At 43.0% G+C, this 21,304-nt stretch overlaps 1 protein-coding gene across 3 annotated transcripts in view; it reads left to right on the forward strand.

Annotated features, from left to right (window-relative positions):
* Rin2 (Ras and Rab interactor 2) overlaps positions 1-21,304 on the forward strand; it is a 193,014-nt gene that overhangs the window by 150,965 nt on the left and 20,745 nt on the right. For all 3 annotated transcript variants that reach the window (XM_042666467.1, XM_042666468.1, XM_042666469.1), the window contains 2 exons: positions 4,891-4,982; positions 9,382-10,518. In XM_042666467.1, coding sequence (XP_042522401.1) covers positions 4,891-4,982; positions 9,382-10,518 — 1,229 coding nt within the window. The remainder of the gene's footprint in view (positions 1-4,890; positions 4,983-9,381; positions 10,519-21,304) is intronic.

Genomic DNA, 21,304 nt, shown 5'->3' on the forward strand with positions numbered 1-21,304 from the left:
GTGTGTGTGTGTGTGTGTGTTTTGGGGTGGTGGTGTTGGTACTCACGATAGAACTCAGGCCTGGGCACTGTCCCTTAGGTTTTGTTTGGTTTTGTTTTTGCTTAAGACTAGCACTCTGTCTCTTGATCCACAACTCTGCTTCTGGCCTTTTGGTGGTTAATTGAAGATAAGAACATCACAGACTTTCCTGCCCTGGCTGGCTTCAAATTGAGATCCTCTGATTTTAGCTTCCTGAGTAGCTAGGATTACAGGAGTGAGCCACTGGCTCTTGGCCTCTTTTTTTTTTTTTCTTTCAATACACAATCATTTTATTTCCAACCATTTGGAATTATATTAAAACTTACAAAACTGCCTCCTATGAAAGATTTTAGGGTAATTCTTTATGCTCTGACAAGAAAATGAATATTTTAACATCCCTAATTCCAGAAAGCCAGAAGCACCCCAAATAATATGGTAACTGCTAGCCCTACCCTTTAAAAAAAAAGAGGGGGGAATATGTTGTCCAAAGAGAGGACTGGTATAGAGGGACACAAGTCTTAATGAAATACTTCTGAAGGTTTTCGGTTGGTTATTATTCAAATGTGAGTATAATTGGATTGTCCCACAGAATGTGTATAAACCCACAAACCCAACCCATCTGCCTTCCTACCTCCCACCCCATCCCAGGGACCCACACCTGGTCTGCTCTACAGCTAGCCAGCTCAGAGGAGACTTTTCATGCTCACATGTCAGCCAGAGGTGAAGCTGGCTGGTGTGTTTACTTTCCATGGATTGAAACTGTGCTGTGGTTGGGAAAGAGACTTCTGCCTATAAAACCTTACTTGGTATTTGCACAGAATAGATAGCATCTGTCCCTCCTGTTTCAAGTAGGTGGGAATACCTGCTGTCCAGGCAGGGCTGTCTGATAATTAAAGCATATGAAGTGTATGAAGGCCTTTTGGAAATTACAAAGCATGCTCTCACCGTCAAGTGTTTACAGAGAAAAAAAATTCCACCATTGACATTTTACAAGTAGAAAGGCCTGAGATTAATTTTCCTAATTTTTTTCAAAATGCAAAGATACTTGGTCTTGATATTTTTTTTCTTTTTTAATGTGATTCATGTGTTTTTGGTGTGAGTTGGTGTGACACAGTCTAGCAAAATACTTTTTGAAATCTTTCCATTGGTTGGTTGTACACCCATGTATGGAGGTTTCAAGTATGATTGGATTGTCTCATGCAGTGTATCCAGTATTCATGGGCAAGAGAATTCAAGCACAGGACTGGCCATGTCCAGTTGGATCAGTAGATAGCACAGCTGCAGACACAGCCATCACTCCATATCTCAAGGCTCCCTGCACTGGACTGGGAGCCGCTTTTTTTCAAATCCCATGGAGTGCTAGAACACTTGCAACCCCATTCAAATGCAGAATTTGCTTCAGGGATGGGGCCAACATCCTGCATATCCAGCAAGCTCCCAGTACGAGGACAATGTTGCTGGTCCTCGGGCCACATTTTTGAATACTAAAGAGATGTAGGACATAATAATTGGGCACTGGGGAGACCTGTGCCAGGTACCATAAGTACATTATCTCTACCCTCTCAGTAACTCTGTAAGTTAGGGTGGAGAAGCATCCAAGGCTCAGACAGTGTAAGGTACTTAGCCATAGTCATTTAATCAAAAAGTAGCAGATATGGGATTTGAACCCAAGCCTTCCTTAATGCCACAGCCCTAAATGTTGCCACTCAGCCCTGCCAGCTACACACAGGTTGAGAGCCAACACAACTGGTTGTGAGTTCTCTCCCACTATGCCAGACAGACACTCACAGCTCACTTCTGTTCTACAAGTACGGAGTGTTATGCCCGGAACCTCACCTGTCTCTGTTGGTGAATGATAGTGACCCCAGAAAATAGGAGACATCACAGCTTCCTCCCGGCATGGTAAGTGCTATTGGCACATGATTATAATCCTCACTATTCAGAAGGCTAAGATCTAGAGGAATGATGGCAGGATCAAGGCCAGCCAAGGCTGAAAAATCAGGGAGATTCCATATCCAATTAATCAGCAAAAACCTGGGCTGGAAGCATGGCTCAGCTAGTAGAATGCTGGCCATGAGGGGGACAAAAACTATATAAAACAAAAATGAACTAAATCTAGACTGTGCATGTTGAAACTCTTGAGTAAAAGATAATAATTTCATTTTTGTCTTTTTGCAAGCTTTCTTATTGGGATCTGTCTCTTTAGTAGGATGTAGGTAAAAGGAAATGTCTGTATGCACACATGTATAGCCACATGTCAATGCTAAATGCTTTCTAGCTGGCATAATGGGAGAGGCCTCACATACAACATCTAATTTTTTTTAATTTATTTATTGTTATGGTAAAGGTGATATACAGGGGGTTACAGTTACTTAAGTCAGATACCATTTTAATCTTTGAGGAAATCTGTTGCATCTCTTTGAAATGATGATATTATTAATAAATAAAATTATAGCATTAATACCAGAAGCAGCTATAAATTATGTTTGTATGTACACTATTTTTAAATTTTATTTTATCGTAAAAGTAATATACAGAGGGGTTACAGTTACGTAAGGTAGTGAGTATATTTCTTTTCAAACAGTGTTACCCCTCCCTCTCAGCTCCCCTCTCATTCTACTCCTCTCCCCTGCAAAATTGTCAAGTTCATTTCCAACATAGTAGCTCGTGAGTATTGCTGTGGCATTGGTTCACCTTCTGTCTCACTGTTTGTGTGATTCCACAACATCTAATTTTCTAGTAGATCAAAGCCTACAACTATCCATTAACGCATGGCAGGTGTGGCTTCCTATCCTATGTCATTTAGAAAAATCCAGACTAGTCAGGTGATGTTTCATCTCTGGATACTCAGTTGTGGCTTGTGGCTCTTCCCCGTGCTTACCCCATTGTCCAAAGAAAGTAGATTTAATTAGCTGAGTTTGACCATATCCACTTATATTGGCAAGGTACTTTGGAATTGCACAGTTCTGTTTCCCATTCATCCTTATTTCAGATTGTAGTCAGGGTAACTGCCCTGACAGGTCACACAGCAGCTTCTATCGACCCCATCCCCCCATCCATAGCTCCACCCCCTCATCTCAAACAATATGCACAGAAAGAGTGCGTGAAACCACTGGAGCACAGATAAAGGTCTCCTGCACGCCAGATGTGATTTGGGCTGGGTATGCTTGGACAAAAATAACCTCCTGACTTTGTGTGAGCAGTGTAGTGGAGCTTGGTGATGCCATGAAGTGTCACAGCATTCTTTTCATGGAGTTTACAACTGTTTACACTGTCACCATCTGTCAACAGCTTCAAAGGTTCCAAAATTCTTCAGTCATCCAGATTTAATCTGATTCTTTTTAGAATGCTGCCTCATAATGCCACAAAATAACAAACATTTGGTATCTTTACTCCCTTCAGTAGACATTTTCAAGACATTTTGTGATGACAAAATACAGGCAGAAGTTCCAGGTTTTGTACCTACCTAACTGCACCCCAGACACGGGGGCCTCCTTGCTGTTTTTCATAGTGCTAGGCTTCCTCTGCTTGGAATATTCTTCCCTGAATGGTTTCCTCCTTGGCCATATATCGATCTTCAAACACCACCCGTTCAGGAAGTCTCAATGTTACCCTCCAATACTCATGATTCCCTTCACATATGTAATGCATCAGTGGTGTGTCTCCTATGTATTCTGTAAATTGAATATTTATTGTCCCTCGGTGTCAGCTGGACTGCAATTCCATACTAACATACTGATGATTTGTTCTCAGGGAACAATGTCACATCCCAGGTGAACAAAAACATTTGTCCAATGAATGAATGACAAATCTTTGTTTATAAAACCAGACCCACTACAGAATATGTTCAACACCTATCTTGGATAAGTCACCATTGTCAATGAATAATTGTTCATGTATGCAAAACCGCTTCCAGGCAAAGGGTTGTGTTGAACCGTGGGGGGAATTCACCAGTGCTTTGTGAATGAAAAGGTCACAAGCCTTGTATATGAAAAGGAGTAACTATCTGTCACATCTGCCTCTGTGCTTTCAGAGGAAGCAAGTCATGGTCCGTGCATTTACTCAAGACTTGATGCCTTGGCTGTGGCAGGACTCAGCTGCCAGCATGGTTCCTTTCTACTGGGCTGTGTGCTGTGTTGTCTGTCACTCTGTGTTGTCTCTCTGCATGTGGCTCTGCTGCCCTTGGAGCCGCATTGCCTGGGCAGCTGTTAATATGAAATAACTTCCAAGAGTGGTTGAGGGGCAGCCGCACGTATCACCTGTGAGCTTAGAAATGCAGGATCTGCAACCTCTGTCCACTCCCCACACCTCCTGAATTACATATGCAATCTAACAAGGGAATTCTTGTGTATGTTAAAGTGAGAGAAGATCTGCCTTCAAATACAGGAGACAGTTTAGTCTCCAGCACATAGACATATGTGGTCTCCAATTGGGAAATGTCACAGGTGAAACCAGAAATTTCACTGAAAGCCTGCTGTGTATAAAGATTTAGGATTATCACACATTCCTGTCCAGGGTGTTGGAGCCCGACATTCAGATAGGCATCTAGCAAATTAGTACCTAGTGTTTTATAGGTGTGATAGATCTACCAACATAGTCAGCTATTCTCATAATCACTTTACCCAGCGTTAGCTGCTCAGATGAGAGATTCAAGCATGCTTGTCTCCTGGCCTGTTGTGAGTATGATAGCACTGGCAGTGAGTATTGAGTCTTGCCACCAGTAAAGAGTAGTCATGGTTAGATGTGATGTGGTGTGGTTTGTACTTTGGACATTTTAGACCATTTAAAGCACATCGAGGATGAAAAATGAATGCAACCAGACAGAAATCAGACCCATAATTATAAACATCTTCTTTTTTTCTGAAAAATCAGGGATGTTCTGCCATTCACCTTGAAGTTGCCCTACGCCATTTCCACAGCCAAGACCGAGGCTCAGCTTGAAGAACTAGCCCAACTGGGACTAAGTAAGTGGGTACCCAATCCCAGCTCTACTTTAAAATGAGGTCATAGAGCAAGCTGCATTATTATGGGGCTGGCTACAGCTATGTGGCTGTGCCAATTACACCTATGATTCTAAAGAATCCTACCTTTTTAGGTCCATAAGGTCACTGGATCATGCTTTTAGGACTTTGTTTTTTCCAGGTCCAATGTTCAGCCAACTCCAAAACTGGCTTCTTCCAAATCTCACCGGCTTTATTGTCTGTGGTTTTAGGGGTACCCAGGTGTTGAGATCCTGTTGTATTAATGTAGACCTTTGTCAAATGTCAGGGACTGTCTTTTCTTTTAGAATTTTGCCTGAGGGAAGGCAGTGCTTAGCAGAAAGAGAGGTCCAGGTGCATATCATGTGTATGGCCTTTAATTTTGAGTGAGACCTGGGAGCACACATGGCACCTCTGAGCTTTGTTTTTGTTTTTTTTTTTTTTTTGGTTGGTCATAGGGCTTGAACTCTGGGCTTGGGTGCTGTCCCTGCGCTCTTCAGCTCAAGGCGAGCACTCTACCGCTTGAGCCACAGCACCACTTTTGGTTTTTTAGTGGTTTATTGGAGATAAGAGTCTCACAGACTTTCCTTCCCCGGGCTGGCTTTGAACCGATCCTCAGATCTCAGCCTCCTGAGTAGCTAGGATTACAGGTGTGAGCCACCGGCACCCAGCTCACCTCCGAGCTTTGAGGGATCCAAGCATGAAGGCAGCTCAAATAACATCTGTCTTGCTCCCCCTCCTACTGTTAAATTCCCACCCTGCTCTTGTGGGTCATGACCCTTGCCTGGCCAAGAATCCTTGCTTTGGTAGCTGGGATTTGCTTCCTCCTCTCTGTCCCCTTACTGATGCTCCAGAGTGCTCCCAGTGCTGGCAGGCAGAGGTTGACAATGGATCAAGTCACATAACATGCCCAGTTGGATTCCTTTGTCCCCTTGCTTTTGAGGAATCTGTGTGGGTTTAGCTTTGAGGAGGGGAAATATAGCCCTTCCCTTCTAGATGAAAAGGGGAAAATCTTTTAAGCTCCCTATTTCTTTCTGCAACTTTGATTGCTTCAAGAGGATTGCCACATGTGTCTGATGCCTTTCTGGGTAATAAAATTGGGAAAGAGAATCTTGGGAGGGGAGTAGCAGAACCATGGAAATGTCCCTACTGAAAAGTTATTGATTCTCTTGTGATTAAGTCCTTCCCTCCTTGGAAGAGTAATTAAAATGCTTCCTGAAGTGAATATAATCAACTCTTTTATAGGACTTCTTTCTTTCCTTTTTGGTGTTGGGGATCAACCCCAGGGCCTTGCCCAGCACATGATACACAAGTTCTCAACCACTGATGAGGCCTCTCAGTGACATGTACCAGGTCTCTCTTTTCTCTGGTTTAGTAGTCAGCATGCAGTATGTGCTCCTTTCATGGCCTGAAGGATGGTGCTTGATCCCAGGTTCCTCACACCTGTAATTCTAGCTACTCGGGAGACTGGGATGTGGGCATCATGGTTCAAACCTAGCCTGAGCACACAAATCCACTATATTCACATCTTCAAGTAACCAGCAGAAAAGTCAGACTTGGAAGTATGGCTTCAGTGGTAGAACACCAGTTGTGAGCAAAGAAGCCAAACAAGAGCACAAGTCCCTGAGTTCAAGTGCCACTTCTGCCCTCCCATTCCCTTACCACACACAAAGAAGAAAGAAGATGGTGCTTGTAGCAGGCAAAGATAATGACAAAAGTAGCTTGTTCTAGTGGTCAGAAGTGAATTTCATCTAATGAATAAACATTCAACGTGTGGTGCTTAATTGCCCAATATCCATTTAGGGTAGAGACACACATTTTAAAATTCTGCGCCCACTTATTCATCCAGCAAGTATTTCTTAAGGGTTTGCTATGTGGCAGGCAGGATGCCCTACACAAGGGCTTGAAGGTTCATGTGGTCTCCTCCGTTGATTAGTAAGGTTCACAGGCTACATGGGAAGTATAAATACACATGAGAATTAAGTATTCTATGCCTTAAAAGGCCATTCAACTGTAATAGTAGAAATCTAAGCAGTGGCTGCCACTGGTAGCTCATGCCTGTAATCCTACTCAGGAGGCTAGGATCTGAGAATTGCAGTTCAAAGCCAGCCCAGCAGAAAAGGCTGTGAGACTCTTATTTCTTGTCTACCAAAAAGCCAAAAATGGAGCTATGGCTCAAGTGTTAAAGCACCATCCTTCAGGGTGGGGATGGGGGGGAAGCTCAGGGACAGCTCCCAGAGCCTAAATTCAAGCTCCAGGGCAAGCCAGGAAAAAAAAAATCATCTAAGCAGAGAAACTAGCTCTTCCTAACCCTTCTATGTAGACTAATAGAGGCATAAGATAAGCCTATGTGTAATTCTAAATTTTCTAGTAGTTACATTTTTTAAAAATAGCTATGTATTGAATTAATCTTAATGATCTATTACATTAAATATAATACATACAAAATATAATCTAATATGTAATCAATATAAGAAATTTTAAAAATACTCCTAGTATACTTCACATTCTGCCTATATAATACTAGGTATCTGAAATCCAATGTGTGTGTATGCTGATACTATCAAGATTCAATTCTCAAACATTCATCAGAAATAGGTGATATGTGTTTATATTTCATTCAGTTGACAGTAGAAAAAGTAGATTCTGATAACTAAATGCCAGTAATTGGCTTCCCAATAACTGAATCAAGCATCCATTTTTAAATTTTATATTAGATGAAATGAAACTGAACATTGAGCTCCTTAGCACCAACTACTTTCCAGATGCCTACTGGCTACCTGTGTCTACTGGCTCTTAGATTAGATAGCCCAAAAGTAGAGGGAAAGGCACGAAGGATATAAGAAAGGCCTCACACCAACATGAAGCATGTCACCAACACACACAGGATAGGCTGTAGGACTCCCAAGGTAAACTTCTTTCTAGTTCCTTGTGATCAGCCATTCAGAGTCCATAAGAAAAAAGCACAGGTAAACACAGCAAACAAAAGATGAAAGATAAAGAATTAATACAACCTACTCAACTGGAAATTGTAGCAGACATACTAATCATCCTCACTGCCTCTCTCAGTTTGGACAGGAAACGGAGGCTTTTCTATAAGAGGAGACCCAGTAACAGAGGGAATGAGTGTTGAATATTTATAGCCCTTAGGAAGGAGGTTATAGGATGAGGAAGGAAGGCCAATAAACCACAAAGATAAATGGTTGAAACTGTACTTAGCATTTGCATAAGCTTGCTGGCTTTTTTTTTTTTTTTCCTTTTTGCTGATGGTACCCATGAGTATCCTTTTCCTCTTCTTTGGGATTTAATGCTGAATATGTTTGAAAAAAAAAAAAAAACACAGACACACACAAAAATCAGGCAGATTGTGTAACATCCCCAGGCCCAGCTGCTGCTCCTAGGGTTTAAAAAGGAACTTGGAGGCTCAATTCCATGGTTGGCAGCCTCCACAAAGGGCATCCCAGGAGAGAGAGGCTGATTGGAAAGGGTGGTGTTACTTTCTGAGCTGACTCGGTTTTTGGAAAATAAGTCCAGGAGCCCAGATGGCCTTTCCTGAGTTTATACAGTAATTATTTATACAGTAATTATGTTTGTTTTGTTTTTTTTTTTCCTTCTAACATACCTGAAGGAAGGTTGGCCTGGAGTCCTCTGATGGTTGGCCAACATTTCTCCAGGACTGAGAGGCCCCTGGAGCCTTCCTGGGAATTCATAGCTGGGCCTGGAAATCCTTATTCCCTTTCCAGTAAAGAAATGCAAGAAAAGCAGAACAGAGCCAGGCACTGGTGGCTCATGCCTGTAGATATCTGAGGGTTGCTGCAGTTCAAAGCCATCCTGGGCAGAAAAGTCCATAAGACACTTTTTTTTTTTTTTGGGGGGGGGGGGGTCCAGTCATGGGGCCTGAACTTTGGGCCTAGGTGCTGTCCCTCAGCTCTTCAGCTCAAGGCTAGTGTTCTACCACTTGAGCCACAGTGCCACTTCCGGCTTTTTTTCTTTTTGCTTATGTGGTGCTGGGGAATCGAACCCAAGGCCTCAGGCATGCAAGGCAAGCGCTCTACCACTGAGCCACCTTCCCAGTCCCCTGTAATACTTTTATCTCCAATTAGCCAGCAAAAAGGTGGAAGTGGAGCTGTGACTCAAATAGTAGGCCCTAGCCTTGAGCTAAAAAGCTAAGAGACAGTATCCAGGCTCTGAATAAATAAATAATAAGAAATAATAATAAGTTGAAAATTAAAAAGCAAAACAAGAACAATGAATAGAAAGGAGGTGCAGCCTCTCTCCTCCCAAGCCCGTTGTCTTACAGTATGCGTTGTGACTTTTGATTTGTGAAGGAATGGCCCAAGTGTACTGTATTTACATTCTTGTGTTTGCTGGTAATGACTTTCAGATTTTTGGAGCTCCTCAGCTGACAACAAACCCCCAAATCCTCCACCTCCCCATAGGCTTCTCTCCTGGGACCCCATCCGCCCTGCCTCCTCCAGTCAGCTCTGCCTTATAAATGGAGTGCATTCTATAAAAACCAGAACGCCTTCAGAGCTGGAGTGCAGCCAGACCAACGGAGCCTTGTGTTTTATTAATCCTCTTTTCTTGAAAGTGCACAGCCAGGATCTCAGTGGAAGCTTCAAACGGCCCAGCACAAGGACTCCCAATGCGAATGGCACTGAGAGGCCTCGGTCCCCCCCACCCAGGCCCCCACCACCCGCTATTAATAGTCTCCACACAAGCCCTGGGCTGTCCAGGACTGAAACCCAGACGAGCATGCCAGAAACAGTCAACCATAACAAACATGGGAACGTAGCTCAGCTTGGAAGGAAACCAACTCCCATCCCTCCACCCCGCCTGAAGAAGCAGGCTTCTTTTCTGGAAGCTGAAGACAGCGCAAAGACCTTGACCGTCCGTGGGCCGGGGCTGAGCCCAGAGCTGGAGCTGGGCACAGCTGGCCGTGCAGGTGGAGCCCCGCCTGAGGACGCCCCGGGGCATTGCACAAGAGCCCAGCCTCCCTGCTCTGAATCACAGCCTCCACGCCATGGAGGAGGCCGGCAGAGGCTGAGCGACATGAGTCTCTCCACTTCCTCCTCCGACTCCTTGGAGTTTGACCGGAGCATGCCTCTGTATAGCTATGAGGCCGACACCACCAGCAGCCTGGAAGACTATGAAGGGGAGAGTGATCAAGAGACCATGGCACCCCCCATCAAATCCAAAAAGAAGAGGAACAGCTCCTTTGTGCTGCCCAAACTGGTCAAGTCCCAGCTCCGAAAGATGAGTGGGGTGTTTAGCTCTTTCATGACCCCGGAGAAACGGATGGTCCGCAGGATCGCAGAGCTGTCTCGGGACAAGTGTACTTATTTTGGATGCCTGGTACAGGATTACGTGAGTTTCCTGCAAGAGAACAAGGAATGCCATGTGTCCAGCACTGACCTGCTGCAGACCATCCGGCAATTCATGACCCAGGTCAAAAATTATTTGGCTCAGAGCTCTGAGCTGGATCCCCCTATCGAGTCTCTGATCCCCGAAGACCAAATTGGTAAGTACTCATTTCCCCTTCCCCCATCTTCCAAATATAAAAATCTGTTCCCTTATCAGATAGCCTACCTAGTTAGTTACTTGGGATGCAGTTTCTCCAAAGTTGAAAAAGAAAAAGAAAAAAAAGACACAAAAGTCTCACCTCATCTGAATTGGAAAAGTGTAACTTCTTTAGGCAGCTGCTGAGTTACCAGGCTGAAAAACCTTTTCTGGTCTAAGTGGTTGGAATTGAACTTTGCTCAAGGATATAGTCTGTGTCACTCTGGTGGTTCCAAGAGGCAGCGGAGGTACTACGGCAGTTAGGTCGAAAGTGTATGTTTCTGTAGCCTGCACATGTACCCAGGTATTTTTTTCCTGTCTTCTAAGAGGCAGTGGATGTTTTGTTCCACTTTATTTGGGGAGCCAGTTTTCCACAGAGGTGTAGCATATGTTCAGAGAATACAAAGATCCGGGAGGCAAAGCCATGCGTTGCTGCCCTGAGCACACCTGTGTACAAACACGAACTCAGTAAGCAGAGCAGGACTTATGCCTAGATTCTGGGACCCTGTCCTTCTGTTCCAAGAGGAACCACACATTACTGGCATTTTGACCCATATGCTCTGGAGCAAGAAAAAAAAAAGTGGGAAAGCCAAATTTATTTGGTATACCTTTAAATAAGTAACATAGTTTGGAGGTCATATGAAAGGCGTTTTCTCTAAAGTCAAGGGGAAATACTTTCTTTATAACCTCATTGAAGGGCTGGATTGTTAATAGTTACTTTGGCAAGTGGCTGGCCAAGGCAAATTTGAATTTGGCAAGCAGCCTTCCCCTACCTCCCCCCTTGCCCCCCCCCCCCCAGAACATTGAAGGGGTTTTTTGTTGTTGTTGTTATTTTCAGAAGGTTGACTCTAAAAGGTTAATCTGAGACTTCATTCACTGGGCACTGCAGCCAAAAAGCTTCTAAACATTCCCAAGCAGTTCAGAAGTGAAACCCAAATTTCTTCCTTCTGATTGGGTCTGTTTGTGGAAAGTAGTAAACACTATGTGGTAGAGTATATGAGCATGCGCTCTCCTCTCCTGCCCCCCCCCCCCCCCCCCCCCCCCCCCCCCCCCCCGCTTTTCCTTTAAGCAGCTAGTTCATTTGCTCACTGAAAAATCAAAGCCTTGTTTGTTTTCTTGCTGTGGTTTGACTAAGCCCAGATGATAAGGGCGTGGTTGAAGCTAAAGTGAATGGCTAAGAGGAATGGGTCTTTGTAATATGAGTGCCAATTGAGACTTGGTCAGGAGACTTCAGAAGGTGGCAGGAAAGATCTATACAAACTGCCTTTTTACCCTGGTCTTCTTACAGCTCCATCTCAAGGGAGACCCGCTCTCAGTATTAACAGGGACCCTGACCTGCATGCAAAGCTTCCTCTCAGGCGCTGCCTGGCACTGATGTCAGGCCTGAGCTATGTGCAGGCAGAGCCAGCCAGCCCCCGGAGGAGGGGCTCCTAAGGGAACAGGACTTCCGCTTTTGCTTCCCTACTGATGTCTTAAGCTCCAGTCCAAGGTGGGCCCTGGGAAGGTATCCCACCAGCTCCTTTTGTAATTAAGTTCAGATATGATATTTGTTCTGGGAGCTCAAGGGCTCATTTTCTTCAAAAGTCTGCCAAAAATTATACACATGGCTGCTTTGAATTCCAAATCTAAGGTCCCAGTAAGAAGGGCAGCTGACATATGTGGTGCTTCTCTGAGAAGCCAGGCAGAGGAAGGCAGGGATGGGTACTATGAAGCCATTCCCTCTAAGGCTGAAACAACTGGTAGCTAGCAAGGGTTGCACTTGAACTTCTGGGTCATCCTAGACCCTGTTTTTCTAACTTTGTCTCTCTATTGCTGCTTATGTTTGTTTTGTAATCAGGAGCCACAGACTGTTGTTACAGTAGAGTGACCCCTTGTTGAGATGTTCACAGAACCTCTGGAAACAGTATCATGCTTTTGCATTGGTTGGATTTTGTTGGTTTGAAATCAGGTGTCCCTATATTGATGAGGCTGACCTTGAACTCCTGGACTCCAACAACTCTCCTGCCTCAGCCTCCAGAGTAGCTAGGACTACAAGCATGCACTACCACATCCAACTTGCGTTTACTATTAATAATAATTATTAATTATTGCTATTTTATCTGTAAGTAGTTATACAAAGGTATTTCAATTCAGCATATCAATTTATGAGTACAGTGCATCTTGATCAGTGTCACCCTAACTTTGCATTAAGCAGGCAGTTTGTCCTGTTGTTCGCTGATGAAACACCATTCTATTTTGAAAGTATAGTGAAAGTGCTGGGCTTGTGAAAGTAAGGGGAAGATCAGGGGAACAGAGGCCGACCCATCACAGGGAAGGAAAATGTGACCCTAATTATTCGAAAGCCAGTCTCCTTATTAGAGAGCGAGTTACTAGATTCAGACTGACAAGAACATTCTAGTTGTCTGTCTTACATATTCCTAAATAAAAGGCTCACTTAGAAAAGTGTTGTGTTGTAAGCCAGATGCTGGTGTAATCCAGGTACTCCAGAGACTGAGATCTGACGATTGCAGTTCAAAGCCAGCCTGGGCAAGTAAAGTCTGTGAGACTCTTAACTCCAATAAACGACCAAAAAAGCCAGAAGTAGAGCTGTGGCTCAAGTGGCAGAGCACTAACCTTGAGCACAAAAGCTCTGGGACCATGCCCAAGCCCTGAGTTCAAGCTTCAGGACTGGCATACACACACACACACACACACACACACACACACACACACACATACACACTTACTGTAAACACATTGGCACCTTTGAGACTCATATATTTCTTTAAATACTGTTAAGGTGTCAACAAAAGGCCAAGATGTATAGAATTTGGATCAGTGGGTGCTGCTAGGGCACATAGGGAAGCATTCAATTCATCTCAGCTCATTCCTACCAAGTCTCACTGGGAAAACACCAGAGTCTTTCCTCTGAATGTTATCTCCAGAATCTCAAGCCTCCAACTGGCTCAGAACAGGTGTCTACAAATGCTTGTAGGCTTTCTAAGAATGTCAGTGGGATTTCTCTGTTCTAAAAGAAAGCTAGTCCTGTCTTCCGTTTCCACCATTTTTGGAGGACCTGGCTCTGAACAAGGAGACAGGAATTCTAGCTTAAAGCCTAGACCGATTTCCTCAACCTCCATTTTGAAGTCAAGCAAGTAGGACTCAGCATTTAGTGGAGTTAAGTCCTCACAGAATGAAAGCACAGCTATTCATAGGTGAGAAATGACCTTTTGAATACATGCAGATAGATCTCTTTCATGTATGGAGATGGTGCTATTTTGTCTTTTTCAAAAGGTGTTTCTTCCATTGCAGAAAGGAAAGACAAGGAGGGAAAATTGTTCTAATTCAATCTCATGTACTGCTCATGTCCTCGCGAATCAAGCTCAGAAATTAAAACTGCCATGGTAGTGGTTATGTCCTACGGTAGAGAGTTTTGTCTTTAGTTAGATTGTCCTTTGGGAGTACTTCTGCGCAAAAGTCCTGCCATTTTGAGATTCTTGTTAATGGTCTGATACCAGCTTGGTGTCCTGGTTAGAGAATGAAGTCAGTGAGGGTGAGATATGGACCAGTTTCTGTGTGACCCAGCTCTTTCTTCTGTCCTGAGCCACGACTCAGATTACCCCTGGACAGCTGTCACCCCCACCTCCAAAGTAGTATGTGAAGGAATAAACCAGTGTTTTAACCAGAAGCATACATAGTTTTGGGGCCCTACAAAAGGCTCTGGGGTCAGTTCCTTCATGGAGAGAGTGAGTTAGACTCATTACTGTGGGGTATAAGTGTTTGTGACATTACTTATTACCTCAACATTTGGTCTTCATTGGTGGGCTTTCATATCATACCTTCCTTGGTTTGGCTTTTTTTTAACCAGTAGGGGAAATTTAGCCAACATTCCTGGTAACAGTATCTCCTTTTGTGCAAATACTGCGGTTGTTTTATTTTTATAATTTTTTCATTTCTTTTTTTTTTTGCTTGTATTACATTGTTTTTTCTTGTGAAAATGTCATACAGAGAGGTTACAATTACATGAGCAAGGTAATGAGTACATTTCTTATCAAGCATTGTTGCCTCCTCCTTTGTTTCCCCTTCACTTTCCATCCCCCCTCCACCCCCCCCCCCCAAAGTTGTAAAGTTCATTTTTTGACATACATCTTGTACATCTCATTGTAGCAATGGGTCCACCTGTATCCCTGTTTAAACAATTTAAATTTTTTATTTCTAATTTGAAATCAATCTTAAGAAATCCCTCTTGTTTTCAAACTTGATTCAAGAAAAACAAAAAATGTTAGTAATCACAAATTTTCTATTTTACATGATTCACAGCAGAGTCTCAGTAGTGATCTGAAACAGCCAACTGTTCACATTCCTAAATGTCAACAGTAAAAATAAAAAACAAAAAAAAATCCAAGACAAACTATTTTTTCTTTAGTTGCTGTAAACTAATATGTGTGTTTTCTCCAAAGAGCATTTTAATTATTTGAAGAAGTAGAATTAAACTCAATTCCCATATATTTCAAAGAAATCATTAATTTGCCCACAACAAGTGTGTTTTGTTTTGGTTTTATACTGGCACTGCAGCTTGTACTCAGGTCCTTGTGCTCACTTGGCATTTTTGCTCAAGACTATCAATCTACCACTTGAAATACTCCTCTACTTCTGTGATTTTGGTTTTTTGTTTTTGTTTTTTCCAGTCCTGGTGCTTGAACTCAGGGCTTGGGCACTGTCCTCAAGGCTAGCACTCTACCACGTTGAGCCACAGCGCCACTTCCAGCATTTTCTGAGTAGTTTATTAGAAATAAGACTCTCCACAGACTTTCCTGCGCAGGCTGCCTCTGAACCATGATCCTCATATGTCAGCTGACTGAGTAGCTAGGATTGCATGTGTGAGTCACTGGTGCCCAGCTCTGTATTTTGGTTTTCAATAGAGAAATGATGCTGTAAATGTGGTGAAACCAGAGAATAAAGTATGCATTAACAAGAGATGGAATTGGAAGTGGGGCTGTGGCTCAAGTGGTAGAGCGCTAGTCTTGAGCTAAAGAGCTCAGGGACAGCGCCCAGGCCCAGAATGCAAGCCCAAGCCCCACAACCGACCAAAAAAAGAAAGAAAGAAAGAAAGAAAGAAAGAAAGAAAGAAAGAAAGAAAGAAAGAAAGAAAGAAAGAAAGAAAGAAAGAAAGAAAGAAAGAAAGAAAGAAAGAAAGAAAGAAAGAAAATAGATGGCATTAAGAACAAAACATATTGGTATACACCTGTAATTCCCGCTACTCAGGAGGCTAACTCAGGAAAATACTTGAGCCCAGGACTTCGAGGCCAGCCCAGGCATTCTAATAAAATACTGTCCCTTGCTTAAAAGGGAGGGGAAAGTGAAAGAGTTTGATGTGATTTCCTAAGAGTTATAACTTCTTTAATTTAGATCATTGTTATGTGACTAGTTGGTTGGTTTTATTGAGTGTTTAAGTCTGGTTCAGGTTCCAATATCTGATGTGATTTATTTAAAATTTTTTAAATTTACAGTTTAGCTCCAGGGACCTCAATTATCTGCCCTTTTATTTTATTGTTTTAATTTAATTTATATTTTTTTGTGCCAGTCCTGCTGCTTGAACCCAGGTGCTATCCTTGAGCTTTATTTACTCAAAGCTAGTGCTCTTACCATTCGAGCCACAGGGCCATTTCACTTCCAGCTTTTTTGGGGGGGGTGGGGGTAGTTAATTGGAGATAAAAGTAGCATGGACATTTCCTGCCCATGCTGGCTTGGAATCACAGTTCTCAGATGTGAGCCTCCTGAATAGCTAGGATTACAGGCATGAGCCACTAGTCCTCCACTCTCCCTATTCCCCCCTCTCCTTTTTTTTTTTTTTTTTTTTAAAGAACTCTTTTGGAGATGTAGCCAGAGAGGAATATTAGTGACAAATGGTAATTAAAACCTTGAATCTTCTGACTTCTGATCTAGACACATGACTTAGCAACTGCCTTCCTACAGTTAACAATGGATAAAAAGAATACCCTAATGTCTCTGAAAATCAGCAAAAACAGACTGAAGACCACATCAGAAGCACTTTACTTTTCCCACCATGTCCCATCTTCATGCAACCCACCCGGGGAGTTGTCAGCCAGCAATGCACAGAGCCCCTGTGCAGAGTGTACATAAAGGAGCTCTGTACCCCTGTAGGGACAGCATGGGCATCACAAAACAAGTTGTGGTTAAGCTAGATTGTTTCCTAACATAATCTAGACTCTTCCTGATTCCTAGGCAGGAAAGATACCAGAGAAAAGAGGAATTCATGTCAAAATTGAGGAATATAACTAGGGGTAGGCACTAAAGATGTTGTATTGGTTGAGTGATGCTGAGATTGGCTAGAGCTTGAGGCATCTTTACCATTCGTCTCTGCCAAAACAGTGGTTCTTAGTGAACCCATGTTACATCGGCATAGCCCTCACTAGCCCTCAGGTCTGACCCCCTCACATGCTTGTCTCTCAACAGGTCCCAGCCCTGAGTACTCCTCTCAATATAATGCTCACTTTGGAGGCTCTTAGTTATTTTCAAGGCCTAAGGCCAACTCCTAGGTAGAGTAAGAGTCAATACTACATGGTGCAGTCATTCTTAAGCAATGGGGAATTGGTTCCAAGTCCCCTTAGGATATCAAAATTCAAGGATGTTCAGGACCCTTGAATAAAATAACTATCTGTATATAACTCATAAACATCTTCCTGAATACTTCAAAGAATCTCTAGATTACTTATAATACCAAATGTAAGTTATACATATGCAAACTTGTTATTCTACATTTTTATTTGTACTTTTATTGTCCTCTTCCCCCCTCCCTCTCAATATTTTCAGTCAGGAGTTAATTGAATGCATAGATGCAGGGCCCATGGATGCAGACCCACAGATGTGGGTAGACTGAACTGAATACTTACATGTGTAGCATCCCTTTAATCTTCCTCATGTCCCATTTGTTGTCCTCATTTTCATAGATGAGGAAACAGACGTTTAGCAAGATCAAGCCATAATGCAAATAGGACTGAACCCACATGTGCAATGGGCCTTTTCCTACACCTGTCCTGGTTGATAGTTAATGCTGACCACAGAGGTGAAGTTAGACCATACCAATGGCACCTGGCATCCACAAGGCTTCCCAATGATGTTGCTCACTGTCAAGACCACATTTACCAAATTTCTGCCATATAAGATCCATGTCCTCCCTCTTCCTGCTGTTTGGGAAAGTGCCGCTCATACTTGAAGGATAGGGACAGAATTACACTCCCCTCCAGAGGAAAGGTGATCTACCTAAATTATTTGGAATTCTTCAGTAGAGCAGTTGGTTTATTCTTGTTATTTGCCTTTGTTTTTACTGGCCTTTTGCTAGAAAGCACTGAAATTGGTCCCAAGATTATATGCTTTTACTTTTGCATGACAGCCTTCATTGAAGCCCACCAAAATGAGCACAAATATAAGGAACTCACAACCCCTGTGCCTGTCATCTCTATTTTGTTCTATATTTGCTGGGCTAGTGGGATCTTCCGTAGAATGATAAAGCATTCTTTATTATGAATTGTTTAGGAGCCAACATGTGCTTTGTAGACAATGCTTAAAGCAAATCCAGGTTATAGGACAGCCCTGTTGAGACACAGAGGACACTGCCTGTCCTGAACAGCAGTGATATCATAACTAAGTGTAGATCTGTGTCCTGCAGGGGTGAGAAGAAACCTAATTTTCATGGAGGCACCAATGGAAGGTTTTTCTGTCCAATTCAACAGTCCTCTTGGAGCAAATGCTACCTGTCAGACTTGCTTGCACTGGAGGCCTTCGGATGACTCGTTTCATCCCCCAGGACTCAGTCAAGAGGACAAGTCTAATTTATTCTGTGTTTGGCAGAGGCAAGAAAAACACTAAAGATGCAGGGAGTTGGAAGGAGCCCAGTGAGGGAGTCAGGTAGGTGGGTAGGTGACATTGGAATCTACATTGGGAAAGACAGGAGTCAAGACTCAGAGGGAAGGGCCTTCTGGGCAGAGATGCCCAGATATTTAAATGTCTGAGAAAAGGCACACTGCACTTCATCAAGAATATGGGATCCTTATGGGACCTGGAGAGGGAGAGAAAAAATAAAGATGGGGGACAAGGAAGAAGACCCTTAGGAACTGTCTGAGACCTTAAAGTTGTGGAGAACATTCTAGAAAGATTATCCTAGTCAGGGTAAGAGTCAAACTATTTAAGGTTTTCTCTAGCCTAGGGACTAACTAATCAAAACTGACACTCGTAGCTGGGCACCGGTTACTCACACCTGTAATCCTAGCTACTCAGGAGGCTGAGATCTGAGGATCACTGTTCAAAGCCAGCCGGGCCAAGAAAGTCCATGAGACTCTTATTTGCAGTTAACCACCAGAAAATGAGAAGTGGCACTGTGGCTCAAGTGGTAGAGTACTAGCCTTGAGCTGAAGAGCTGAGGGACAGCACCCAGGCCCAGAGTTCAAGACCCACTACCGACCAAAAAACAAAAACAAACAAAAAACCAGACACTTAACATCCACTGTAATTGGCCAAGATGCCAGGTCCAGGAATAGAGAGACTTGAGCAAGTTCAGAGTATGACCTGGGTATCCATAGTTAATCAACAAGAATCCATTAGTGATTAGTCCACCTTTCACTTGCATATCCTCCCAACCCTTACCTTGCACAGTGTTTTCGCATCCCAAATAAGGATGGGCTGTCTCCTGGTCTCAATTCTCACAGCTCTAAAGGACCCATAATCACTCAAAATGTCTAGCCCCATTGTGATTTCCAGGCTGTGACAGGACAGCCTGTCAACTCCGATCACTGTCAGGATAGAATGAGGCTGTGTCAAAACATCAGGCATATGGAAGGGAAGGAAAAGCTAGGAGATCATCATCAGATCAGATCCTAAACCTTTGTACCAATGTCGGGGAGTTGCTGAGAAGAATAAAAGACATGAGTTAAGAAAAAAATAGATAAGCCTGAGAAAGATAATGTTTTTCTGGTGACCATGAAACTACAGGGCTATATTTATTCATTGGTATGTTTTCAGTTCCCATTTCAATCTAACCAAATGAAATAGAGGGGTGGGCCGCAAAACAAAACAAAACCCTGACTCGAATCATTAAACCTGGGCTCCATTTCCTTCCAAGGAAAGGACCAATGGCTTCAGCTTGCTAGCTTGCTGACCTCAACTGCAGTAAGTATAGGTGCTCACAGTGTGAGGTGACCCCTCCATAAGTACTATTGAATTCCAAGCTGTGAATGGTCCCATTATACTGTGAGGGAGTTGAGGCTAAGAAAGGGTATCTGATCGCCATGTCACAAAGGAGCAAGCTGGCCATTTGGATTATGCATCTATGCCAAGTGCCTCTTCCACACCAAGTAGTCTGGGTTTTGAGTGATTTGTAAAGGAGGATAAGCAAGTGATTGCCCAGTGTGAAATGAAGACTTTTCAGGAAGTTGATTTCCATTTCCCTTGACTACCAGCTCGGTCTTGACAAGATGCAGAAATTTCTCAATTGAAAGGCAGGAGTGGGTAGTGGGTGAAGGATGAGCTCAGTCAGGTCCACTGGATTTGAAGTCTGCTGACCTGTCACACGGGCCTGTTTCCTAACATGGTCATGTTTCCTAGTGTCTCCATACCTCCATTTCTTCACACAGAACAGGTGTCATGGACACTGCAGTGCCCTGACCATTGACATTGCTTGCTAGTGTGGTCAGTACCTGACTAATGGCCAGCCCTTGCTACATTTGGCTTGAGACTTTCTCATGCTAACAGAGACCTTGCCCAGGACAGTGAGAAATGCTGGGAAATTAATGTCCACCCTGCCCTCTAGAAGCAATTGGTTCTCTAAGCAAGGTAGGTATAGCATGGTGGCTTAGATTTCCCAGTAGAGCTGAGCTCCAATCACTGATGGTGAGAATAAAGCATACCCGGTTGGCTGGTGCCTTCTAATACTACCTTGGATTGCCCCACAAATTAACCACTCACACTCAAATTCTTGGCTCAGGATACTTATTATTTCAATGACGAACTAAAGGAAATATCTTAGCATATTATCACCACCAACAACAAAAGAAGCATCATCTAGTTTTACCCTTTCTGCATAGAGAGGTCAGAGAAGTCATTCTACCCTCCCATCTGTAACAAGAGAATGACATTAGTTCCTACTTCTTTGGCTGAAAGAAAGGTCAGCAGAATACTGTAGATAATCTTTGATTAGGAACTGCACAGGTGAAAATCAGCAGTGATCAAAGTTTACATTTAACAATTTGATTTTCTTGCAGAAGGCAGCCCTTTTCATATTATCGAACATTAGTATTAATTTCCACCATCTTACTTTTATCTAAAATATAGAATTGGATTAAATCAAGAGACCTTAAGATCTAGCCTCGTGGTTTTATTTTTATCATCGTAATTTTAGTGTGTAACTTGGGCATTCTGGATATAGATTGAGCATGCCAGATCTGAAAATCTGAAATCTGAAATGCTCAAAAAGTTTAAGAGTTTGAATGTTCAGGTTAGGACTCTTCTTCAGTAAGTAAAATCTATACAAATATTTCAGAAGAACAATCCAACACAAACAAAAACCTTCAGAAACACTACTGGGCTCATGCGTTTCAGACAATAGATACTGGACGTGTATTGCGTTTTTGTTTTTTTTTTTGTTGTTGTTGTTTTTTTAGGCTGGGCACTGTTAGAATTCCCTGAAGAATACTGGTGATTTTTTTTTAATTGTGCCAACAATCACCAACTCAGACTGCCAGTCTGTCTTGGGC

This window comes from Dipodomys spectabilis, unplaced genomic scaffold (assembly GCF_019054845.1).
Source record: "Dipodomys spectabilis isolate Male_0828 unplaced genomic scaffold, ASM1905484v1 ptg000365l, whole genome shotgun sequence".
Classification (NCBI taxonomy): Eukaryota; Metazoa; Chordata; class Mammalia; order Rodentia; family Heteromyidae; genus Dipodomys; species Dipodomys spectabilis.